Raw genomic sequence first — 26,670 nt, forward strand, 5'->3', positions numbered from 1 at the left:
GCGATAAAGTGGTCTAGGGTTTATAAAGCACCTTGAGTTATTAGGTGAGGTATAAAGTTAAGGTGCGATAATTAACCTGCACAGCAGGAAGTGAAGGTTATACTCCAAACTGAGCCAGATCTGCAATCTAAGGTCTGGGAGTAAACAGACTGAGTGAAGAGAGAGGGACCATGGAGCATAAGGATGATCATCTCTGACAGAAACAAGGAGACAGCCCCTCATTTGAAATAGTGGTTTCAAACAGTTGCTGAGGTTAGCCAAGTTCCAGTTACAAAAGAAGCCCAGCATGGTTTTGTATTTCACAGGTGTTTGCATAGACTTATTGGACCTGGTGCTAGCAGGCTCAGCTTCTGAGGAAGTGTGTGGACAAGTATAGTAGTGGTGTAACTGTTGGTCTAAATTAAATATCAAGTGTAGAGTGGTCAGATAATGTAGTCAAAGTGAATAAAATAGTAGCATGTAGCAATGTATGAATCAGCGAGTGTGTAAATGAGTTAACACACAAGCTAAGCAATTCACAAGAAGCTGAAAGAGAAAGCAGATTCCAGCTAGGGTTGCCAACTGGACGGGCCTTTGCCACAAATGGTGTCCAGTCCATCTAGTTAGGAAAGCTGGCAACACTAATTTCCCCATACCCACACAGGATCATTTTCTGCTCCCAATATAGGCAATGACAAAACCTCCACTGGCTTAAATGGGAATAGGAACAGAGCCACACTTTTAAACTTACTCTTCCCTCTTCTTGGGCCAAATTCAGCTGTGATGTAAATGGTCACAATGCCCATTGACTTCAGCGAAGTAACACCTGCTTATATTAGGGACTGATAAAAGGCTTTTCCCCATTTTTCTGACCAACTCATATCCATAACTGTCTCACCACTTCTGGCACTGTAAAATTTGGCTTGCTGTGTGAACAGCTCCAATGGGAATTATTCTGGCAAGGAAGAAGATTGACTGACTCACCCCAGTAATTACTAGCCCAGGAAACACAATAAAGTTTTCAAATTCTGGCTGCCCAACCAGCTTAGGAACAGCTCTTTTCAATTCTGAGATTAGTTCTCTCCTCCCCAGGCCAAAAGGAGTGAGAATGTTTGCAGCTCAGGTAACCCTACCCACGCTAACTTTAATCTAGTCAGCACAGCTAAATATAGCAGTGATGTTGCAGCAGCAGAGATTTCAACATGGGCTAGCAACATGTCTGTATCCAGGGTTTCAGGAAGCCTTGATCAGCCCACACGGAAGCCCATGCCTCCACATCTTCAGCTATTTTTAATCGATTAAAACTAACAAGGGAGAGTTTACCTTAGCTGTAGTCTTACCTCCCACTACAGTGTGAATGTACCCTGGGGTATGTCTAGACTACAGGCTTTTGTCGACAGAAGTTTTGTCGACAGATACTGTCGACAAAGCGTCTGTCGACAAAGAGCATCTAGACTACATCCAGTTCTGTCGACAAAGCAAGCCACTTTGTCAACATGAGAGTGTAGACACAAAGGACAGTGTAGATGCAATAACGCCTTCTGTCTACAGAACTGTCAACAAAAGGCATTATTCCTCGTAGAATGAGGTTTACAGATGTCGACAAAACTGCTGAGTTCTATCGACGTTATGTTGACAGAACTCAGCGGCAGTGTAGACATGGGTATAGTTTTGTCAACAAAAGTCCACTTTTGTCAACAAAACCCTGTAGCCTAGATACACCCCTGGTGGGAAAGTGAGTGGCTTCTAAAAGTACTGTTGAGTACTGTGAGCAAGTACCTTGTCCCTTACAGTGTTCAGTTGTTAATATCCCGTCCTGTCTCATATGAACTCCTCTTCCTAATGCTCCTCTGGAGCTGTGCGGTGCGTTTCTATAATGGCTTAAAATAGCTATTGCTAGGAGCTCTCTGTTCAGCCAGCCTCAATGTCAAATCTGAATTTTTGTGTTGCTTTTTATCCTGGGATTGTGCATTTTTCTGAGTCTCAAAATATGTCCAGGAAGTGTCCTGATTCATCTAGGACAACCGATATTCATCCTCTGCTTTGGGAGTTCACATTCCCCCCACACACTTCTGTAGTTAGTGCTGTATTTATGGAGCTGCATGTTGATCAGAGGAGTGGGGTTGGGCTGTGGGAAACCAGTCAGCAAAGCTTCCACATTGTGGTGCATCAACAGAGACCAAAATGGCTAATGGGCATACAAAGAAATCGGGTGTGTGGAGAGCAAGGTATGAGAGTAGGAACCACAAAGAGACAGAGGCATAGTGAGGGTGTTATGCGCCCGGGGGAAAAGGCAAAATTTGCACATACACACCCGCCGTCGCCATCACCTGATGGGGCCCCAAACTTGGCGCACAGCTAAGCCTGACCCTGGGAGAGGGAGGGTGGTTCCGCATCTTCCCCCACCCCCTGCAGTTTGGGGCTGGGCCCTCACACGCATTAACCCACCGGTGGAGATGGAGGAGGGTTGGGCTGGGGGTGGAGAGGAGGGAAAGAGGCTCAAGCTGGCGGCGGTGGGTGGAAGAGGAGCAGGCAAGTCAAGGGATGACAGGGAACAGAGGGGGACTAAATTGGTGCCCCTCTAGTGTGGTGCCTGGGGGCAACTGCCCCCCCCCCCCCCTTCGCTACACCACTGCAAGGAGAGAGCAATGAAACCAAGGAGAGGAGGTACTGCAGGGGTCTAAAGCCAGGAGAGTGGAACCGGAGGGAAGCGAGGGAATCCTGGAGGATAGAGAACAAGGAAAAGGAAGACGAAACAAGAGAGGGGGATGAAGTAAGCAGGAAATCAAAAGGAGAGGAGTGGGACAGATTGAAGGAGTAGGGTAGGGAAGACAGCATTCTAATGCCTCTTCTAAAGTGATAAGAGACTCTACGAACTTGGCCTGTTAGGTCTCTGTCTGGATGTTACCCAGGCCCACTTCTGCAGTCTTAGCTACGCCCAAGTCCACAACCTTGATTTGACCCATAAGGGCTCTCTCCAGATTTACAGACCCAAATTCCGGTTTGGTTTACCTCCACTGCGGTCTGGAATTACCCAGGGGTTAATTTGGGCATTGGGATTGGTAGAATACTGTTGAAATCCCTGCCTTACATTTCATTTTGTTTAGTTAGATGTATTGTTGAAAGGTAAATACAAAAGGTCTAAGGTTTAAATCCTGTTTTAAGGTTCTAGTTTACTCATGGTCAAATCCAACAGTTCTTGTGGAAATCACCTCTGTCTGAATAAGGACTGCAGGATTGGGCCCTAATGAAACACGGGGGCAAAAAAATACAAAATTCTGGACCCAAACACTCCCAAAGAGAAGATGTTCAGTATTCAAACCAGAGTCAGTAACCACATTTTGCAGATGGTTCTAAGATCTGTAACATGGACCCAACCAAAATCTCAGATCACAACACTCCCCTGGTGTGAGATGTTCAGACTCAGGAGGGAGATCTAAATTCCATGGCTTACGCCCATCTCTGATAAATACCTTTAAAAAAACAAAAACGTGAGAAGTCAGTGTCTTCTTTAGGGTCTGACCCTCTGTGTGCTAAGCGCTCTGGATTCCTGTTAAAAGTAGTAGAAGCTGAGGACATGCAGTATCTCACAAAGCAGGTCTCCTACTTACAAGCCAGCAGCAGCTGTCAGGTCTTTGCATTTCCTTTTCAGCATCAGATCCATCACAGACACCTGATTAATCTCCAATGCCATCACTGATACCTTACTCAGAACAGGAAATGGTAGCCTATGCCACTTTCAGTGCTTGTGATATCATTAGCCATAGCAGAAGAAGCCTTGAACTTCAAAGCAGCTTCAGAATGTCACAGTGAAAAGTGTCACTTGCTCTTGCTGCTAATATCAGGCGATGCTAATTATAAGTTTTCTACATTTGGGAGATGAGCAAAGATTGGACCTAATTCTGATTGTACTTTCACTGGTGTACAACAGGAGTGATTCCACTCAAATCAGTGGAATTATACCAGTGTAAGTGAAAGCATAATTGGGCCTATCTTGTTTTGGATAGTACAATGGCTGTATTTGAGGCATCTGGTGAAATCAAAAGTGGATCAGTAGAGACATCTAGTGGTCAAATGGATAAATGGCAGACCTTAAATTATTCTGGACTGGCACTGTTCTCAGGCTATCTTGATAAAGCAGGGCCCCAGTAGAATATGCCTCGCTCCAGCATGCCAAGTTATCTGATTAATTGATACAGTATATTCTGTTTTTTCCCCTCCAGGCTCTCCCCTATGTGGCTCTTCTAATAGTGATGTTATTCTTTATCTATGCGGTGATTGGAATGCAGGTAGGTGATTCTCAAGAGCTTAACTTTCGCACATGAGACTGAGAAGGGTAGTGGCACAAGAAGTCACCAAATCATTTTCTGGCTGTACATTTAGCTCCTTTCCTAACCATGTAATCAGGCATTTAGGAGGGCAGAGCTCAGGCAATGAGCCTGAGTTAATGTCAGAAAACATTAACTGGGTTTGCACTGCCAACAGCACTTGAAAATTACACCAGCCAAACCAAACAAAAATTCTGTGTTGGAATATCCCTATAGATGTATCAATGGTGATTTACCGGCTTGCTCATTGGAGCACAGCAATCAGTTCAAGTAGCTCAGAGCCATGCTGGTGATCAGGCCTGATTATTCTCTCACCCCACTTTCATGGTGGTATAAGTCCGTTGACTTCAACAGAGTTATTCCTGATTTACACCAGTGTTGGTAAAAATAGGATCAGACATCAAATCTCAGCTTTTTACTTGTGCCAGTTCCTCAATAAGCTGCATCAGTGCTATACTGTATTCTGCTTATGAAACCAAACTTGGAACCAGCATGAGCAGGAATCTATGCAAATGACTGATAGTCCGTACAGACAAGTGGAAAAAGCTATTGATGTACACACAGTGTATGTGACTGTCCCAGCTATATGTTACATTCCTGCCTCACTGGTGATGATTTTTCATGCTAAGCTTCACTTTCCATTTAGTTACTCAAAAGTCTCAAAACATCCACAAAGGTAGAGAGACCAAAGAAGAAGGTCTTTCGCCATCCGACAGCCCGTATTCTTCACAATGGAATCAGAATTTGTTAAAACTTAAGAAAGGTTCGGCAAAATCCATCTGATCCATTATGCCTCATTTTTTATTTTTATCATAACCCAAATGTATCACCTTTTCACTATCTACTCTTTTTCTCTTTCTCAAGAAACAAAGTTTGGATTACACTGTCTCTGTTGCCTCCCCAATAACACTGTCTATTTAGCTCTCCAATTAGAGTGGCCACCTTATAAAACCTTACCGCTTTGGCTTTAATAATCTAACTAGCTAATGTTACCAAGATCTTCCTAGAATTCCCTATACAGTATAGGGAACAATTTGAGAATACTGCACAAACATTACCTAATTGCTATTCTATGAGCACTTAACGATGACCTCTGTCAGTCTATAGTATCTCAGATGAGCCGATCATGTTAATATCTAAGTAGTGCTATTAACTTTTTTTAGATGATTTTAGATTCAATCCCCCATTTTTAACCATCTCAACAGTGGGGATACCAGATGTCTATCAGTTGTGTCAATCCCTTTCCAAATTCCAGAGACCTCTGCTAGGTCACATTCTAGTCTCTGCTTTCATCATTTCTCATCACTTAGATTCTTTGGACCTGTTGTACTGTTTGTTGTCCTGTGCTATGCAAAAGGCAATGGCATAATTACAGGTAATTGGTTTGCACTGATGCCCCCAGTTTGTGTGCTGTCCTGAACCTGCAGAAGCAGACTCCTTGAGGAAGGCCTTCAATATCTCATTGTTGAGCAGCTGACTTGAAAGCCTAGCTGACTGCTATAGCATGACAATACTTTGACAATGACATAGGAATTTCCTACATAAAGGAGACCAATCAGTTCATCTTAGCTACTTCTCTGACATGAAGTGTAACAATAGTCAAGCCTCACTACCTAACATACCCATGTGGAAAAATACAAATTGATGCTGATGGATGAAGCTACCAGTCTGATGATAGCCCAAGAGACACGGTCTTGAAAATGACAATAGGGAGGGACCTCCTCCTGCAACTTCTTCTACTTGCAGCTTTTGCCTCACACTCCATTTCTCCACTGAGCAGTGTCGCAAGCTTATAGTAACACTGCCCGTGCCCTGTCTGAGTTGAAGCTGGGCTGTGAAAAGGACAATCAGACTCTTCCAACAGGGAAACTCCCTCATGTACTGTCTCCTGAAAGGAAAAATATGGGCTGCCTCAACTCAAGCTGCCTCTGATTGTTGAAGCTGTCCTCCCATGATAGTTACTCCCAGCGCCTCTTCGGTGCAGCTGGCACTGTCACTGCCCACCAGCGGGAAGGGGGATCTGAACCAGGGCAAACCCAAAGAGCGCTTGAAGAGCATTCTATTTAAAGATGGTCCTGCTGCATTGGAACTGTTTCCCTGAAATTCTCCCGGTGCTTTTTCTATTTTTTTTTTTCCATTATTGAGAATATTGGCGTGAAAACAGGCTCTTTGTTCCTCCAGAGCTGCTTTGTTCCTGTTGCCCATTCTGGCTATGAGGTTACAACACTCTATCCATGAAAGCAGCGTCAGGATGGTGTCAGATGGAGAATAAACACCCCTGAGCTGATGATGTTTTACGAACTTTCTGGCCAGGCCAGGCTTACTCAGCTCTTGACGGTAGTGGCTATAGATACTAACACTGCACAAGAGGCTTGCAAGGAACCTTGAAATCATCTGACACTCCCCTGCCTTTGGGTTTTATTACAAATTCAAAACTCAGACCTTGCTCACCTAAAGCTTGCTGAGCACTGTGGGCTAGATTCTGTGATCTGACTGTGCTGTGCTTGATGCAAAACTGGTGGAGCTGGCGGTTGCAAAGGTAGCTTTAACCCACCTTTATGAGTTCTGGGGACCTAATGCCATTCTCCTTCAATTCTAAGGGTGGCCCACAGCCAGTCTGCTCCCCTGGGTCAATCAGAGTAGCATAAGGGATGGGGATGGATGATTCCACATGGATTGCAACTAAAGAAAATGTTTGTGCAGCCCCTAGCAAAGCAAAATTGCAGAGTTTCCTTCAGCTCTGAGAAATACAAAGATTCAAGTACAAGTACATTCACTGAGGAGGATGCCGTTTAAGGGGGCTGCATTGTACCCAGTTTCATCCCTCATCTAACGCCATGGAAGAGAATGGAGGATGTACCTTTGGAGTTTTTTCCCAAGATTATAATCAGTTGCTCCTTGACTCTTAAAACAGCAGTTCTCTGCTGGACACCAGCCTTCCTCAGCCTGCTGCCACGTCTTCCCTGCAGGAATTAGAATGATTGAATTCCTAAGAAGTACCAGTAGGACAATAAGGTGGTAGGGAAAGAAGATGGAAATGAAATCAGTTTGGCATAAAGAAGAGAGCTGCTTTCCCCCTTGGATACTTGTGTCATTTTATTTCCTCTCCTTAGATATAGGACTTTGCGCTTATTAGTGCTGCATTTGTCTGCATTGCCTACAGCCCTGATTTGAATCTCTACAGGTCGCTCTGCAGTTTGCCTCTATGGCTACATCTATACTACATGCTTCTTGCGCAAGAGTTTTTGCACAAACACTTCTTGTGCAAGAGCATGTCCACACCTCAAAGCACATTGCAAAACCGATGTGCTTTTGCGCAAGAGCGCGCACCTGTGCTTTTTCCCATGTGGGTTTCTTGTGCAAGAAACCCATCTAGAGCATCCACACTTGCCTTCTTGTGCAATAGCTGCAGCGCTAAAAGCAGTTATGCCTCAGAAAAGGAGGTTGACCTACGGTGGAAGAATCCCTCTGTTCTGCTGTTTAACTGCCCATTCAATTGCTCAAGCGCTCATTTGGGTGTGGGCGCTCCGCAGGTTTTTGCGCAAAAACCTTGTAGTGTAAAAGTAGCCTATGTGTTTACTTCTCCCTAGGCTTCAATGTTCTCAGCGGATGTGATAATGTTGAATTTTACACCCAAAAAGCCCCAATCAAAAAGCCCCAAAGAAAGAGACTTAATAGGTTTCCCTGTCTGTATAGTAGCCTAAACACATACATACAAGGGAGTTGTGGCAGCCATCCAAAGAAGCCATAAAACTTCCTAGCATAGCAGTACCTTATCTCGTTTCAGAGATGAAAGCTCCACCTCTCAGATGGCAGTAACCCCACAGAGCAGTGGGGCTTCATGGATCAGACTAGGAAAGCCTCTGCTTTAAATAATATTTCAAGGCTTCTGAACACTGAACTTTTCTCTCCATAACTATTGTTCTGCATGTTTTGCCCTCTCCCCCCACACACCATCCTTGTCTTCAGCTGTCTCCTATCCCTCATCCTGCCACACCCTCTTCACATGATGTGTTCTCCCTCTTTCTCCTACCCTCCCTGGATAGCAGTTCTGCGCTCTCTTGTCCCCTGTTCACTGCTTGGGGCTATGTCTAGACTGCAGGCTTCTTTCGGAAGAAGCTTTTCCAGAAGAGATCTTCCAGAAAAACTTCTTCCGAAAGAGAGCGTCCACACTGTGAAAGCACGAAATGGACGCTATCTCACATATTAGCTGTGATTACTATGGACGAAGCAGCCACCAGGGCACCTGTGCTTTTTCCTCTTTCTTCTTCTTCCGAAAGAACTCCCTGTCCACACACACCTTTTTCTGAAAGAGCTTTTTCTCAAAAAGGCTTCTTCCTCGTAGAATGAGGATTACCAATGCCAGAAAATCCCTTCTGTTCTTTCCATTTTCTTTCAGAAGAACGTGATTGCAGTGTGGACGTAATTGAAGTTTTTTTCGGAAAACAGCCATTTTTTTCGGACAAAACAACACCCCTTGTAGTGTAGACATACCCTGGGGCACACCTGGATAGCCATTGCAGGATTCACTAGCACTACAAGTATTATTTATAAAGAGCCTGATCCAGAACCCATTGAAATCAATGGGAAGACTCCCACTGCCTTCATTTTTTATTAGGGCCATAGCACCAAGTCCTGTATGTCTTTGCTCTGTCCTTAATCATGCTTCTTACTGACTTCAGTGGGAGCTTCATGGAAGTAAAGACTGCAGGATTCAGCCCATTGTTTTTGACTCTTATCACTGCTCCAATGTCAATGCAGCAGTACTGGTGTGGGGCAGAACTGTTTTGAAGCAACCATACCCAGGACACCTGGCAGACCTGATTGCACCATTGCATTCTGGGGTTCCTGAAACACTTACCTCGTACCACCAAGCACTGTTACTAGGACCTGAGGCTTTGGGTAATTTTCCAAACGTGGGGCACTCCACTGTACAAGGGCACGGCTGTTGTGCACAGAGGCAAGGCATTTTACAGACTCTGAGAGCTCAAAGCAGTCCACATAGAGGTCTGTTGCAATGCTTTTCCTCCTAGAGCAGACAGGGCTTCTGCTAGAAAGCTGGTGAAGGGGGAAAAAATTGCAGCCTCTCGTCTCTTCCTATTTTTTTCCACTGAAAATATCCAGTGTGAAGGCACATTGTATTGAGCTCCCTATGTCACATATTCATGGCACATGCAATAATGAATGATTAGGAGTTATGTTAATGGTATTAGAATGCGCCTCTTGTTTCTGTGTGGGTGCTTTTCCAGTGATTTAGCACAAACAGGAGGAACCGTAGCAAATATTAGAAACCAGCAGGAAACATCTTGTAGGAAGGGGTCAGACTCCAATGCTCACAATCACCGAGAAGCAAGGAATTATAGCTGATAAGAGTGATTTGGGGGCTACAAAGCCAAGTTGACAAGACCTCTGCTTTCTGCTAGGTGTTTGGTAAAATTGCTCTGAATGACACCACGGATATCAACCGCAACAACAACTTTCAGACGTTCCCTCAAGCAGTGCTGCTACTCTTCAGGTGGGTGTCACAGCTTTGTGTTGGGTGCATCTGTGAGGGTGACTTTGTGCATCCGGACATGTCGTCTCCATTTTTACCATATCGTGATCATAAGATGATTAGAAATACAGTGTTCCAAATCCAGAACCTAGTATTTGTTTTTCCAGATGAGACCATTGGTCCATCTGACCTGAGTTCCTGCCTCCACTAATGGCCAATACTTGATGCCTCAGATAAAACCAACACCCCCATACCACAAATTCATATATCTAGTTGTTCAGTAGGCTACCTGTGGGGGAGGGGAACTCTTTCCTTTCCACTAAAGTGACCAGTTACCCACTGAAGCATCGAATTTGTTTACCTCAGCTGAGCCACAAATGTTAATATTGATCACAAAACCATTCGTTCTTTAAATCTAACCAAAGCATTTGAGCTCTCTGACCTTCTGCAGCAGGAAGAAGAGTCTTTAACACAGTGTTCAAGTGGTTCTCTTGAATTTACAGGAACATAAGGATTGACTTCCTGCAACACACCAAAGGGCCCATGATTCTGTCTCTGGCAATGGCTACTGCCATGAAGGAAAAGACTGCCTCAGGGGGAAATGTCTTCTTGAGCTAGTTGTTGATCATCTGTCCATTTCCCTCGCTCCCTTCTGAAATGCTTACTCAGAGCAGGGTGCCAAATACCAATCAGGACACTGATCTTTGTTCAGTCTGACACATCATCCATCTCCAAACTGGTGGTTGGCAGCCCGCTTTGCCTATGTGTAGCAGGCAGACAGAGAATGCTGAGGACGGCATTTCCTGACGGGAAGAGTGCAGGGATACAGCACTCTCACATTGCCCGTAGGCTTATAGGGAGAGACGGAGGACAGGAGAAGTGAGCAGCTCAGGAGAGGACAGGGAAGAAAACGATAAGGAAACTCAAAATGGAAGGTGCAAAATGCTGCTATCCTTCCAGCCCTGAACATTCTCCTTCCAACAGCACCCAAATCTCCCTGAGCATCAGGGCAGAACATGGTGGCCCTGCATCCATAGTGTACAAAAGCCAGGTCTCCAGTAATGGATAATATGACCATAGCAACAAAAATAGGAGAGGAATTTGTCAGTTCATGTTAAACCTGTCTCATCATCCACCTTATGTGGGCCATAACTTCAATGGGAGCAGGAGAAGGCTCTTAATGTGCTGACTCAGGGGTGGGCAATAAAATGGCAGCAGTTTGCCAGAGGTAGTCCCTGCTGGGCCACTGCCACTCTATTTACCTGCACCTCCACAGGTACCGGCAAACACAGCTCCCGTTGGCCGTGGATTGACATTCCTGGTCAATGGGAGCGGTGGGGCGCAGCACGGACTGGAACGCTGCTTCCCGCAGCTCCCATTGGCCAGGCACGGCGATCTGTGGCCAACAGGAGCTCTGATCATGCAGACCAGCAGAGGCACAGGTAAATGTAGCAGCGGGGACCCACCCGGATCCAGCCCATGAGCTGGTATTTGCCCACCCCTCTGCCAACTTCTGTTTCCCTTTGAAAGTGGTCACTGTTGTCTTCACTTCCCCCATTCTCAAGTACCCCTTTATACCCAGGTGTGCCACTGGTGAAGGCTGGCAGGAGATCATGCTTGCGTGTCTGTCAAATAAAAGGTGCGACCCTGACTCAGAGCCAGCCAACTCCACTGAAGGCGACCATTCCTGTGGGAGCGGCTTTGCCATCTTTTATTTCATCAGCTTCTACATGCTCTGTGCCTTCTTGGTGAGTTAGCATTGGCAGCACAAACGGTACTGGACTGTGACTGCCCAATAACCCCTGACTTCCCTGGGCGCTGATGCTGTAGCAAAAGAGACCTCACAGTTGGCAAGTCTGATACACATTGTCCACAGTGGCCTTGCAGTGACATGATACTCACTCCCCCCAGTTCATGCTCAGTAGCCTCTCTCCAGAAGACTCTCAACATCCAGTCACAGCACAAACAAGGAGGCCCTGCATCACTAGAACAGATTGGTGTCCAGAGGCCTTGAGTGAGGCCAGCAGTGCCTCTCCCCTACTTCCCACCTTCTTTCTGACCTTCTAATTTACTGTTGCTATTACTCTGAAAAAGCCGTGTCCAACTGGCATTTGTTCCATCCTGGCAGTCCCGATGTTACACAGCATTGCAGCATGCACTGCGCAGCTCTGGCTGTTGGTACTCAGAATGCTCTCCTCTGATGCCTTTTAAGCCATTTGGCTCAATGCCAATAAATGACTCCAATTCTGCCCTCAAGAGAAAAAAAATAAACCCAGGCCCAGCGCAGAGAAAAGCCTGTATCAATAGGTAGGCCTTGCAGCATGCCCCAAAACTCACAAACATGGGCTTCCTCAATCAGTTGAGAGGGGGGAGTTTTATGGGGTCCTTGCTGGGAACACCTTACCTCAAGCACCTTCCCATTGAAATCAAGAGCCTCTGCTTATCTCACTTGGTATGGTGTCACCCACGAGAAGAGAGAGAGTCAAACCACACAGGGCCATGTAAGTCAAAATCCAGGCCTTGAATTGTACTTGGACACAAACTGGAAGCCAAGTAAAGTCTGGTGTTACATGTCACCTTCTTCACATCACCTCTATCTTTGTTTGCAGATCATCAATCTTTTTGTAGCTGTTATTATGGATAACTTTGACTACTTAACACGGGACTGGTCCATTCTGGGGCCACACCACCTGGATGAGTTTAAAAGGATCTGGGCAGAGTATGATCCTGAAGCCAAGTAAGTGGCAGGACCTGAACTTTGGAACATGTTAACATCTGGTACACAATCTCTATTCTCTCAAAAGTGTGGCATCCCAGAGCCAATGAAATAGGATGCCGTGTTCTCAGGCAGGAAGCAAATCCAGCAAGAATACAGTATATATAAAGCTCTGTGAAAACCCTAAAAGGAAAGCAGAAGCTGAAATCTCCCCCATCTGTCCACTTGTGAATCAGACACAGAGGCTGCCTGTTTCAGGATATGTGAGCAATAGAAAATATCCCAGCCTGACTAGCATTTTTGTGTGGCTGAAAATAAAACTGTGTACATCTAGGAAAAATATAGGCCATTTATCAGAATAATAAAAAGGCCAAGGGGGATATGCATTAAGAGGGAGGCTTGTTGAGGGGCTGGCTCACATGGGGTATGTCTACACAGCAGCGTTATTTCAGAATAATGTCTATTATTCCAAAATAACTATGCACGCGTCTACACAGATAACCCATTATTTCAAAATAATTTTGAAATAATGGGCAGCTTGTTTCAGCATTTGTAAACCTCATTCTATGAGGAATAACTCCTCTTCCGAAATAGCTATTTCGGAATAGCAGTCGTGAGGATGTTCAACTGCTGCTCTTTTGAAATAGCTCCTCCCCCAGGCCATTCAAATTAATTACTCCCCAGTGCTTCCTGGGGCTCTAAATTGAGGTAGCACGTCCACACTAAGGGAGCCTGCCTCGCACTAATTTCCAGGCTTCCCTGTAGTGTAATCATGCTATTTCAAAATAAGCTGTTTCAGAGTATTTCTTCTGGAATAGCTTATCCTGAAATAATTGTGCAGTGTAGACATAGCCCATATGTTTGTAGTATTGAGTCCCCGCCTGTGACCTGGCTTGACTGACCCTTCTTAGGTTGCCATATAAACAGTATTTGAGCCCTTATAAAACCCAACCCTGGGCTCTGTTATTTTTATGCCTCCTGCTCTGCATCCCATATTTAGCTCACAACACAACTGCGGTGTTCATTCTTTGGGTTTCCACACATCATCCACTATGTGGCTGAGCCAGCCATGGCCTGCCCCATTGTGGAGGGCCAGTTCTCCTCTCTGACCCACCCCTGCAATTTCACTGATGTTAATAAGTTTGTACAAGTGCAACTGAGAGGAGAATCTGACCCACAGATTCCCCTGTGGGTCATCTGCCACTGTCTGAAATGCTCTTGGGTCTGATGCTCATTTACACTACCTTTTGAAGCCACTCTGGCAGGGTAAAGGGGCCTTAACATGGGTGTAAATTACTTAGCTCCAAAGTTCCTGGGTTCAAGACCCCTTAAATTCATAGCTAATTCTGGCTGTGCAGAGTTTGGGGTGGCATCATTTTATTGGAGGTCCCCTTTGCCTATCCCTGGTGGTGGTCCACAGCATTTTCAATAAAGATAAGGGACAACCTCAGTGCTGGAGCAAACATTCCATTTGCTAATCAGGCCCTAGTATCCAAAGCATGCTGACATGGGGATTTGTTTCAGAATAGCCATTCCTGAAGAACTGTCCCTGACTAATCCCATGTGTGGACACTCTTATTCCTGGATAACAACACCTTGTTCCAAATTAGCTCCATCCACTTTTAAGCTCATTCAGAATAAGGTACTCTTGTTCTAGAATAAGAGTCTCCATATATTGGGAATAGTTAACCTATTTGAAATTCACATCCTCCTTTATTCCAGATTAATTTCCCTGTGTAGACAAGCCCCAGGACTATTAGTAAACGGGGTTAGCTATAGGGTTTCTGGAGCCATATGACAAATATCACCTGTAATGATCCATCTAGCTCCTTCCCCAAAAACTAAGGCACTCAAATCTATGGCCAATTTTGCCAGTATTGGCCTAAGTGTATAATGATTGTTGTGTTTTCCTACACAGTCAAACTAGTAGGAGCTAACTCATGGGTGTGCAAACCTAGAGAGATATGCTAGGAGAGGTATAGTATAAAGCCACCTGCTATGTCATGTTAAGATAGAGTGGTTCTGTCAATCTTGAGATTGAGATCTCATATATGTTTCTAACAGCCCCTGCTCCCAGGCCCTCTCCAGATGGATTAGCAGACCCTTTTATCATTGATACTGTATTTTATTCCCCAGGGGAAGAATCAAACACCTGGACGTGGTGACGCTGCTCCGGCGGATTCAGCCTCCGCTGGGTTTTGGGAAGCTCTGTCCTCATCGAGTGGCTTGCAAAGTAAGACTGCAGTTAGGGTGAGGTGGAAAGAGGGAAGAACAGCTCAGAGGAAGCACACATGTAACAAATTACAGCTTCATTTCTTGATAATCTAGAACACAGGTTCTGGAGAAGCATCTGGTAAAAATGCTTGTTGTTGTATTAGCTTCTCATCAGGCCATTTGTTAGCCTACATTATAGACTCTGCTAGAGATTGCAAATGAGATTCCCTGGCACAAGAATTACCAGGTATTACATAGTGATAGAGATGTAGCCGTGTTAGTCTGGTGTAGCTGAAACAAAATACAGGACTATGTAGCACTTTAAAGACTAACAAGATGGTTTATTAGATGATGAGCTTTCGTGGGCCAGACCCACTTCCTCAGATCAAATAATGGAAGAAAATAGTCACAACCATATATACCAAAGGATACAATTAAAAAAAAATGAACACACATGAAAAGGACAAATCACATTACAGAACAGAAGGGGGATGTAGGGGTATTACATGGAGGTATTACATAGTGATAAATGCTATAGACATACTAGCGGGAGAAACAGCATCGTGTAGGCTACAACAACCCATCTGCAGAGGTCTGCTGTCCCAAAGTGGGGAAGCCAGGAACCCATTTACTCTGAGCCCAGTAGATTGTAATCCTATCACCTGCCTGTTTCCGATGGGAGTAACTTGGCCCAGGACTCTTCTGTTGGGAGACAGCAGGTAGTTTCTATTTGCATTCAGTGCTCTAGTGGGAATCCATTAGCCATATCAAGCCTACTTGAATTATGCCCCCACCTCAAAAGGGTTACCCACAATGAGGTACTGTAGAATATGCCTGTGGGCAAACACATTTTGTTCTTATGATGGGTCCTTTTCTTAGTTTTCAATCTGTGTAACCAAACACATGAACTGTGGCTACATTGGTGGGTGGAGTGGTAAGTCTGGAGAGTGGTGTGAGGGCACAAGAAAATTTTTTTTTGCTGAGTAGTGTGGGCTGACTGCATGATTGTTCTGTTTCTTCCCCTACTCCATAGCGCCTCGTCTCTATGAATATGCCACTGAACAGTGACGGGACTGTCATGTTTAATGCCACCCTCTTTGCCTTGGTCAGAACAGCACTGAGGATCAAAACTGAAGGTAACCCATTCAGGTTGCACCTCCTGATCTTAAAGAATGAGTATGATTTTTGTCATGTGTGCAGCTGTGTGAGTGGAGATGGAGGACATCTATGCTGAATTTCCTCATATGGAAAATGACATATGGACATCATATAATGCATACAATGATTAGGGCTTTTCACTTTGAGTGTGTGGACCAGAAAGCAAATGTAAATGTGCAGCAAAGACTAACATCCCAGGGGGACAGTACAATGTTTTTAACTAAGTGTCATCTAGAGAACCATATCATTTCTGATCATTAGTAAGTTTCCTAGAATTCCCTCTTTGATGATCTTGCCATTGAAAGCTTAAGCTCAGGTAACAGTCAGGAAAAGAGGGGGAAAGGTGGCATGAATGCCAAAGCTGTAAATCTGAATCCTCAGAGGGCAGCAAATAGATTCTAGGCTAACAGCCTGAAATCACTGGCCACTCTAGGATGGAGAAAATATGTCAAAGAGCAATCACTGGCCAGTCCAGAGGGCTAGTCTCAGCCCCCACTTTGTCCCCTTTCCACTGCAGAAGAAGAGGTGCCATCTCTGAAAAGATCCCTTGTGTAGGGAGTCCAAACCTGGCATGGAGCTGGCCTGGCCTTCTCAACACCACACAGTACTGGCCTCCCTTGCTGTTGGAGGTAATAGAGGATATGGCTGGAATGTTTTGCAGACCTGGGCCAAGAGAACTCTAACCTACCCCTGTTCTAAATTACATTGGGGGCTGTGTTAACCCTGCCTACCCTCAGGATCAGAGGATCAACTACAAAGATGGCTTCAAGCCCTTGGATCCTGTGCTAAGCAGAGTTTGACTGAAAATAATTCATCTTTACTAGTTTGCAACAACACACGATAGAGTGCCTGGCAGTTCTGGAAGCATCCACTTACTGGTTACTGTCCACTGTGAGTCAACTCAGCGCTCTGGTGACGAGCGCAGTGTCACCACAAAAGGAGTGAGTGCATTGACAATGTTATAGTCACATATAACAACCCCACAGAACTCTTAGCAGGCCCTAACACTGCAGGACCAGGCAGTCCACAGAACATCAGAGTGCATTCCTGTGATTTGCCGCTCAAGTGCTTTTTCGGAGACTCCCTGAGCTGGATATCGCCACCTTGCTTTTATCATAGTTCTTACATCTGGCTGTTCACAGTCAGCAGAGAACCACTCCACCTCCGCCATCCACCCCAGTGGCAGCTTTTCCCCCTTTACCTCACATAGATTATATAGGACCCCACAGACAGCTATAATCATTGGGTTTTTTTTTTCATGGAGCGCCTGTATTGTCAGTAAGCTTTGCCTGTCCTCCTTCAGTTGACCAAAAGCACATTCAACTGGCATTCTGCACCTGCTGAGCCAGCAGTTGAATCTTTCCTTGGTGCTGTTCAGAAACAGGAGATAGGCTGGATCCTCCAGGATCACTATTGGCATTTGAATGTCCCCAGTGGTAGCCCTCTGGTCAGAAAGAAAGTCCCTGCTTACAGCATTCTGAACAGTCCTGTGTTCTTAAAAGTGCATCATGTTTCTTCCCTACCCAGCCAGCATTGATGTCAGTGAAGTGTCCCCAGGAATCCCTACTGCTTGCATAACCATACAAAATTTGCCCTTCCTGATGAGCCACTCTGTGGCGAGGTGTGCTAGAGCCAAAAGAGAGATATTTGAGCCATTTGCTGCCATACCACAAATTGGGAACCCCATAGCTGCAAATCTACCCACTGCATCCTGCACATCACTGAGACACTCAGCAGAAAATGATTGATGGCCCTGCACAGCTGTAAGATAGTAGACCCCACAGTGGATTTTCTAGTTCCAAAATAATTTCCCACTGCCATTTCCATGGTGCAATTTCTCTGCTCTTCGTGCAGCTCTCATGCTGGTGTCTCTGCACTGGAGGGCTGGGGAAAGCTCAGCATGCAGATCCAAGAATGTGGCCTTGAGCATGTGAGAGTTCTACAACTGCTGCTCATCATCCCACTTGTGTGGTACAATGTGAGCCCATCGGTCATGCTCATTTCTTGGGCGCAGAAGTCATGCTCCGCTGTCTGCAGCTGCTCCGTGAATGCCACTGACAAACTTGCATTGGTTCTCACTCTGTTCCACAGATTAGGGAAACAATCTGTCCTTCATTAAGACATGTTACCCACTGATTTGGGTCTTCTTACAGCTTTACTAATACCAGAGGATTGTGAATCCTGTGCTTACAATGCTTATGACAATAGTGCAGAACTGTGCAGACTCTATGCCTCTGCCAGAATCAGGGTTGCGTCACACTGTACATTGTTACAAGTATTCCTGGTGTGTGCACAGGTGTGACACAAGGAGCCAAGTAAACACACGTGCACAAGGAATATACCAACTGCAGTAGTTTGCGTTAACCAAAGTTTATGGGGTAGACGTGACCTTAGTTTTAAGCCATGGCAGAGTGGTATTCATGGTTAAAGCAGGAGACTGGGAATCAAAGCACATACGTTCTTATTCCTGACTTTGACACTGACTTCCTGTGTGATCTTGAGCCAGTCATGTGTTGTGATCATTAACAACTGCCAGTGTGCACGGTGCTGTGGGGAACATTGGGGAAGATGAAGTTTCCAAAGGAGCTTCCAGTCTTAGGTCCAATCCTTGTGGCAGGAGGTGGAGGAGACCCCTTACAAAAGTGGGCTCTCTATAGTCCAACAGAACATTAAGAATCGGGAAAGCATCAGATAGGGGTTGAACCTCCACGGGGTTTGATTGGAAGGGACTGGAAACTCACTTAGATTAATAACGAGAGACTCCATGAGACAAGTACGCTTTGGGAGGAGAGGGTGGTAGTGTGCTCCACTGGGCAAAGGAAGGGAATTCCATGCATTAGGGGCTGCATGGAAGAAGAGGCATACATAAGAGACAAATAAACTAAAGGGGCAAGTAAGCTAGGGGGCTTGGGAAGAGGTAGGCAGCCAGAAGGGGATCACAGACGGTAAGGATCCTCATATTTTGGCACTTCCAGAGGTGTTGCGTGGCTTGTTTCAGTAATGTCTGTAAAGGGGTTAGATTCCTTGTATGCGATATACTAGTCCCTGGTGTGGTCCCCTCTGTACTTTTTTGTACCATGTTTCTATACCCGCTGCAGCATCAGCCAGAGCAACAGGCTCTTTAAATTGCTGCTGGAGAGCCATGCTGTTCACTCCAGCAGCTCTGAGGGCTGAAAGAGGGGGTGCTGCACTCTGGAAGATGTGGAAAGCTAGCTGCTGCCAGCCCTACCCCTTCTAGTAGTGGAAAGCTGCTCCCCCTACCTTGCCCAAGCGCCTGCGGAGGCTGTCAGCACCTCCGGCCTGCTGTGAGCACAAAGAAATAAGCCATGGTCTGACAATCACACTTCCAACTGCCCTCTGCTGCTCTTGAAGCATTTTCCTGCTGTAGGAGAGGTGCATTGAGCAGGCTTGTGAACCACTGTTTCCTTTTGGGATTCCACAGCATAGGTGTGAAATTTTCTCCTCTGCTGGAGCTGGTTTAATTCCTCTGTGCATTGATTCCCCTAACAGGTAACCTGGAGCAAGCCAACGAGGAGCTGCGAGCGATCATTAAGAAAATCTGGAAGCGCACCAGCATGAAGCTGCTGGATCAGGTTGTGCCCCCAGCAGGTGGTGAGCAAACTAGCCTTTCCGTGTATGTCTGCCTGTCTTGTCACCCCTTTCTCTACCTGACGTTTGTCTTGTCCTAAGCCTGTCGCTTTTGGCGGTCCTGGGGAGGGTAGGAGAGGCATGCTTTCCTCCACAGAATAGATCTGTTTGTCAGACTGGACAGTTCAGCGGGTTGAGTGCTGATCATCTCTGGACCAATGAATGTGCAACCCTCTCTGTGGGCAACTCTTGGGAGGAGATGCAGATGTCCGGATAGGAGAGAACACAATATTCTCAGACCCATACACCAGATCTAAATGGAGTGATGTTTGCAGTTCTCTACACTCTCCCAGTAAGCCAGGAACAACAGGATTTTGCCTTGCATTGCCCATGGCCTTTCTCCAAAGGTCTAGATACCGACCAGTATTGCATAACTCTTAATGCTGGGGTGTCCAATCCGTTCTGAAGCAGTAGCCATTATAAAGGCTACTGCTACAGCGAACTAGCCACACTCAAACAGCCAATCAGCCACATGTGGCTAGTGGCTAGCGTGTTGAACACCACGGCTCTAACATGATCCCGAGAACACGGTGGTCTATTTATTTGCTTTGTCAGTGATTATTTGCTACTATGGAGAGTGGAAACAATAAACATTTAGGAATTGTAGGCTGGGCATATGGGAGCAGAGGAACACCACTTTTATCAGCATATGTCAGAAATAAACCTTGAGTTAAGCCTATGGCCTCTTCTCCTGGGTTTCTAGGCCTGTGCTTTCAACCTTCTATATCTATCTGATCCATATGGACACAGTGGGCCAGAGTCTCAGCTGGTGTAAGTTTGCATAGATCCACATCTGGCCCAGTATGGGTATGTCTACACTACAGAGTTAGTTCGAACTAACTTAGTTCGAATTAGTTAATTTGAACTAAGCTAATTCGAACTAACGCGTCTAGAACTAAAAACTAGTTCGAATTAGCGTTTTGCTCATTCGAACTACCATGTCCACATTGAGTGGACCCTGAACAGGGCTTAAGGATGGCCGGAAGCAGTGCCGGCAGGGCATCAGAGGAGGACTTAGAGCGTGGAGATGCTGTCTCAGGCTAGCCGAGGGCTGCGCTTAAGGGACCCGACCCCCACCCCGGACAGACAGTTCTCAGGGGTTCCCCGCTTGAAAACCAGTCCTGGCTTGGAGTGCCCTGAGTGCCCACACTGGGCACATCACAGCACTCGGCCATCAGCCCGGCTGCACTTGCCGCAGGCTGCCATCTGGGAAGAGGGGGCAATTGGGGGGCTGCAGGAGAGCTTCCACCCCCAGAAGCCCACAGAGCCAGCCCACTTCTCCCCATCGGGGGCTCGTGCCCCATTCCTCCCTCACTACCTTCCACTTACCCTTCCCTAGCCCCTCTTCTTGATGTACAAAATAAAGATAACGTTTCTTCCAACTATGACTCTGTCTTTATTGAACAAAACTGGGGGAGACTGGGAAAAGGAGGTAGGAAAGGGGAAGAGAAAGGCTGGGAGAGGGGAGGGCAACTAACATGATCAGGGGTTGGGAACAGGTCCCATATGAAGAGAGGCTACAGAGACTGGGACTGTTCAGCTTAGAAAAGAGGAGATGGAGCGGGGACAGGATAGAGGTCTCTAAAAGCAGGGGTTGGGTGGAGAGGGTGCATTCATAAAAGTTCTTCATGAGTTCCCATAAAGAAGGACTAGAGGACACCAAAGGAAAGGAATGGGTAGCAGGCTTCAAACTAGTAAGAGAAAGTTGTTCTTCTTCCCAAAGCAAATAGTTAACCTATGGAACTCCTTGCTGCAGGAGGCTGTGAAGGCTACAACTAGAACAGAGTTTAAAGGGAAGTGAGATCAAGTCATGGAGGTTGGGTCCATGGAGTGGTATTAGCCAGGGGGTAGGAGTGGTGTCCCTGCCCAAAGTTTGTGGAAGGCTGGAGATGGATGGCACAAGACAAATGGCTTGGTCACTGTCTTCGGTCCATCCCCTCCAGGGTCCCTAGGGTTGGCCGCTGTCGGCAGACAGGCTACTGGGCTAGATGGACCTTTGGTCTGACCCAGGACGGCCATTGTAAGCTCAGGGCTCAGGGTCGGGGGTCTCAGTGGACCCCCTTGATTTTCATGCACACCTGCTCCTGGGTGGCCAGGCTGGCAGCTCTCCTGCCCTAGACGGCCACTTTCCTGTGCCTAGTGCGGAGATCGTGGACGAGGTCCACGATGTCTGCACTAGACCAGGAAGGTGCCCGCCTCTTGCGGTCCGGGGCAAGCTCCCGGGAGCCGCCAGCCTAGTCCCGGGAAGAGGGGGTGGGCTGGGGGACATCGGGTGGGTGGCTCTGTGCCGTGCCAGGTGCAGGGTCTGCTGGCTGGGTGCTGGCAGGCTTGCACCTGGCACGGGCACCGTAGCCAGCCCGTGCCCCTTTAAGGGGGCCGGGGCCGGGAGGGGGCAATAGTTTCCCTGGTGTTGGCCAGAGTGGCCACCAGGGAAACCTGGGGAGGGCTAGCCTCCCACTAGTTCGAATTAAGGGGCTACACACCCCTTAATTCGAACTAGTAAGTTCAAACTAGGCTGTATCCTCGTAAAATGAGGTTTTCCTAGTTCAAACTAAGCGGTCCGCTAGTTCGATTTAAATTCGAACTAGCGGAGCGCTAGTGTAGTGCCTATGAATGTTAGTTCGAACTAACGTCCGTTAGTTCGAACTAACATTGTAGTGTAGACATACCCTATGTTACTTACACAGATTTGGGATTTTATCTGGGTTTATACATAGGGATTTTATCTGGGTGCATGTGTAACGCACACACTTAGTGCGGTTACTGAGCAATGCAAGTTGTACCTAGACCACAGCAACAGTTAAGACCAAGACACCTCTACAATAGAGGGTGGGAGGCAACTGGCTTTTAGCTCAGAGGGTAGAGGCTCCTATACTCAGCTCCAGAGATCCCAAGTTCAAATCCGCCTAGTAGCAGTTACACATGCATAGGGATGTAATATGGGTGTATATATAGGGATTTTATCCCTCCACCTCCCTTTGTTTTCTGTTGCTATCTCACCCTGGGTACGAGATAGCAAACCCTGGGTATGTCTAGACTGCATCCCTCTGTCGGCAGAGGTAGGCAGATTAGGCAGGTCAACATTGCAAATGAGGCAGGGATTTAAATATCCCATGCCTAATTTGCATAAAAATAGCCGCCACATTTTGCCGACTCAGCACTTTGTTTGCAAAAAGTGGCAGTCTAGAGGGAGATCCATTGAGAAAGAAAGCCTTTTTCGACAGATCCCTAATGCCTCCTGAAAGGAGGTTTATAAGATCTGTCGAAAAAGGCTTTCTTTCTCGACAGATCCCCCTCTAGACTGCTGCTTTTTGCTGACAACGTGCTGAGTCAGCAAAACGTGGCAGCCATTTTTATGCAAATTAGGCACGGGATATTTAAATCCCTGCCTTATTTGCAATGTCGACCTGCCTAATCTGCATCCCTCTGCCGACAGAGGGATGCAGTCTAGACATACCCCCTCTGTCCTATTTTTTTCTTTCCCACAGCCCCTTTATCCCTCCCTCTTCATCCTCTTACTTGGCCCCTCCTCTTAGCCCATCTTTCCCTACCTCCTGACTTTCTCACAGCTTCAGAACAATGGACCCCTTCTCTTCTGTTCCATCCATCCACTGACAGCTCATCCTAGGTAGGAGCATGATTGACAGGGGTGTTTTCAACATCAGCCATCTAGTCTCCCTCTTGTACTTTTATAATGAGCCTTCATGCTGGGCTGGTGAGCCTTCCTGCAGTAGCACTGCAGTATTGCTGACTCCCCATTCAGTTCTGCAGGCTGCCACTCAAAATCGCATTTGGGGATTGTCTGTATTTAAGGTCAGATCCTGAAGTCTTACTCAGCTTTTGTCCTCGCAGAAGTCAATGCACCTCAACACTTCCAATGCCTGCAGGTGGATTTTGCCTAAATAAAAGTTAAGATTTGGCCCATTGACTTGAATGAGAGTTTTGGCAGAGTAGGGGAAGAGCAAGGACTGAAGGATTTATCCGTTGGCGTGAAACAATCCAAGTTCCGGTTTAGGTTATAGCAGGTAAAAACCCACAATGGGACACTGCAGACCCACTGAGATCTTCGCTGGGAAGTTGATACAAGTAGCTGAAATGTCAGGGGCCGCAATATCTGTATAGCAAATGTACCAATCAGGTGGCCCTGCAGTTACAGGCATTCTGTACCAGAATAGCTAACATATGCCTGTAGCTGTAATCCAGCTCTAAACCCTAGAGCCTCTGCAAACAGCTCTAACTTTGGAGTAAATGTGCCCTCTAGTCTGCTGTGCTTGTAACATGAAAACAAATGTCTTTGCCTCTCTTTCCTGGCATTCCTTATCTAAAAGTGCGTCTGCACTGTACTCGTAGCGCGAAATAAGCTATGCAGTTTGAGCTATGCAAATTGCATAGCTTATTTTGAGTCAATTTTGAAATAGCTTATTTTGTAATCTGGCGCTGTCTACACAGCAGAACGTCGGAATGTTAAGACGTAGGAGATCTATTTCGGGATACCTCCAGTATCCCGAAATAGCTCCACAGTGTAGATGTAGTCTAAATGGCAAGGCTTTGCAACATGTGCTGATGAGTTTACTGTTTAAAATCAACTGCTTGTTTGCTTTTGGAAATATTCCCTATGCAGACGATGAGGTAACAGTGGGGAAATTTTATGCCACTTTCCTGATCCAAGAGTATTTCCGGAAATTCAAGAAACGTAAGGAACAGGGCCTCGTGGGCAAACCGTCGCAGAGAAATGCTCTCTCCTTGCAGGTGAGTGATGGGCCTGGGTGCCACAGGAATGAAACATGGACACAGAGCTGTAGGTTTAATAAGTTTGTACAACTCTTTAACCTTGTTACATTCAAGGACCCTTGGCCATGCCTCCTTCCCAGCAAGGGCCACCCACTTTGGGGGCTGTACTGAGCCACTGACAGGCCCCCCGTTAGAGGGGACATTGGCAACACCTTGAGCTGCCACATCAGCCCCTTCAGATAGACATTCATCTGTCAAAGGCCAGGCACCTTTCCTTATGCTGGTGGAATGCAGAGAATCATGTTCATAACTGATAAATGTATTTGTAATGTTTTGGAAGTGCTTTGGGTTCCTTTTGGAGAGCTGGTACCAGATGAATGTAAACTCGTTACTGTTGTCATGTTTCATCCTAAATCCTTCCGAGGAAGGAGTCATTACGGATAGGGATGTTAAGTAGCGATTGATTTGCTAGTCGAGTAGTCGATGGAATTTCCATTGACTACTTGACTGGTTGATAAGCACTTCCATATTCCGCCTTTGAAATGTACAAGAGCCCCAGCGGAGGCTCTTGTGCATTTCCAAGTTGGAACTCAATGTGGAGCCCAGGGCCAGCGGGAAGTCCCGCTGACTCCAGCGGGCTCCATGCAGGTGCTTTTACTTTGAAATGCACAAGAGCCCCAACAAGGCTCTTGTGCATTTCGAAGCAGAAGCACCACGTGGAGCCTGGGGTCAGCAGGGGACTCAGAGTCCTGCGCTGGCCCCAGGCTCCATGAGGGTGCTTGCTCTTTGAAATGCACAAGAGCTCCACCCAGCATTTCAAAGTGGCAGCACCACATGAAGCAGCTCACCCCAGGCTCCGTGCAGCACTGCCACTTTTAAGTATCCCCCCTTCTCCGCTCCCCTTGCTGCCTCTGTCTAATAGAGGCAGCAAGGGGAGAGCAACTAGTCGACTATCCTTTCGACTATCCCATAAGCATTTGCTTATCAGATAGTCAGCCAGTCAACTAGTCCTTTACATCCTTAGTCAGTGAAGGTATCTGGCAGTTAAAAAACAAGGCAAATGCCTGGATTCAAGAGGCACCATAATATGAGTCCTGGGATCTAGTCTCAGATCTGTCACTCATTCATTGTATGGACTGCTAGATTGTGTGTCAGAGACTTCCACTGTGTTTCTGAAAAAAGAGAATTTTGATTACAGCTACACAAGACAGAGCAAAACCTCAGCTTTATATACTTCTGGAACTGTTACAGTAAGAAAGAGACAAACCACGGGACACCAAGCAAACAATGTGCCATGTCAGAAATACATGTTGTACATAGTACCAGTATAGGACAGCATTGCTGTTTCTAGAACAACACTAATTGAGACACGTTCCAATGAATAAGATTTGGTAAATGCTGAGTATAATTTCTGGCTAAAAGTTCTGGATCTGGGTGCCAAAAATTCAGCTCTTCACTCTGTATTTAAGCTCCTGAATAAACTTGGCCTGATTTTCAAAGGTGCTGAGCTCCCGCTGACTTCAACTAGAAGTGTAGGAGCTCAGCTCTTTTATTTGTGTGCCTAAATGTGGATTTAGGAGCCAAACCCTAGAGCACCCATGCTTGCTCATTTAGGCCTGTATATTTATGTGCATATGCTGTACCTGTTAAAACAAGCACCTGATAATGAAGACTCCTGAGTCCTATGGTCAGTTCTGCCTGAAATTTGCTATTCAGCCTTTGGCACCTTAACTTTTCTATGAGTTTGTCTCTCCACCTCTAAAAGGGTTAACAGTAGCTGCTGACCTCACAGGGCAGTGATGAGGTGAAATTAATCAATGTTCAGAAAGCGCTTGGTGGCAGATCATGTGCACTGTAAAGTGATAGTATTTTTATTGCTCACCTAACTACATAGAGATAGAATGTTACATGGTTCTGTTTTCCAGGCTGGGTTGCGCACATTGCATGACATTGGGCCGGAGATCCGACGGGCGATCTCAGGAGACCTGACAGCTGAAGAGGAGCTAGATAAGGCCATGAAAGAAGCTGTTTCCGCTGCCTCAGAAGATGATATCTTCAGGGTATGGGATGCTGTTGTGATCCTTCTTTGCCTCTTGAATGATGTGCTAAGCCCAATACATTAGATTGGGAACTGCTAAATGGCCTTTTGCTTATAGCATTCATTTCTGTCTCTCTCTCTCTCTCTCTCTCTCTCTCTCTCTCTCTCTCTCATGCTACATCTACACTACGAGCCTCTTCTGCAAGAGGAAATGCATATGGAGCGCTCATTTGAATATGTCATGCTCTCATTTGCATTTCCTCCTCAGATCCCTTTTGCGCAAGAGGTTTTTGTGCAAAAATACACCATGTAGATGTCTCCTTTTTGTGCAAAAACCCTCTTTTGTGCAAGAGCCATTCTTCCT

The 26,670-nt window shown here is 46.3% G+C and overlaps 1 protein-coding gene across 11 annotated transcripts in view; it reads left to right on the forward strand.

The window, feature by feature from the left end:
* The window catches only part of CACNA1C (calcium voltage-gated channel subunit alpha1 C), a 630,647-nt gene that overhangs the window by 586,686 nt on the left and 17,291 nt on the right, over nucleotides 1–26,670 (forward strand). For all 11 annotated transcript variants that reach the window (XM_089769299.1, XM_075896596.2, XM_075896633.2 and 8 more), the window contains 9 exons: nucleotides 4,203–4,268; nucleotides 9,731–9,822; nucleotides 11,384–11,549; nucleotides 12,411–12,538; nucleotides 14,654–14,750; nucleotides 15,765–15,867; nucleotides 19,400–19,501; nucleotides 24,159–24,286; nucleotides 26,194–26,328. In XM_089769299.1, the coding sequence (XP_089625425.1) occupies nucleotides 4,203–4,268; nucleotides 9,731–9,822; nucleotides 11,384–11,549; nucleotides 12,411–12,538; nucleotides 14,654–14,750; nucleotides 15,765–15,867; nucleotides 19,400–19,501; nucleotides 24,159–24,286; nucleotides 26,194–26,328 (1,017 nt within the window). The remainder of the gene's footprint in view (nucleotides 1–4,202; nucleotides 4,269–9,730; nucleotides 9,823–11,383; nucleotides 11,550–12,410; nucleotides 12,539–14,653; nucleotides 14,751–15,764; nucleotides 15,868–19,399; nucleotides 19,502–24,158; nucleotides 24,287–26,193; nucleotides 26,329–26,670) is intronic.

Source organism: Pelodiscus sinensis, chromosome 1, assembly GCF_052426305.1.
Source record: "Pelodiscus sinensis isolate ZL-2025 chromosome 1, ASM5242630v1, whole genome shotgun sequence".
Taxonomy (NCBI): Eukaryota; Metazoa; Chordata; order Testudines; family Trionychidae; genus Pelodiscus; species Pelodiscus sinensis.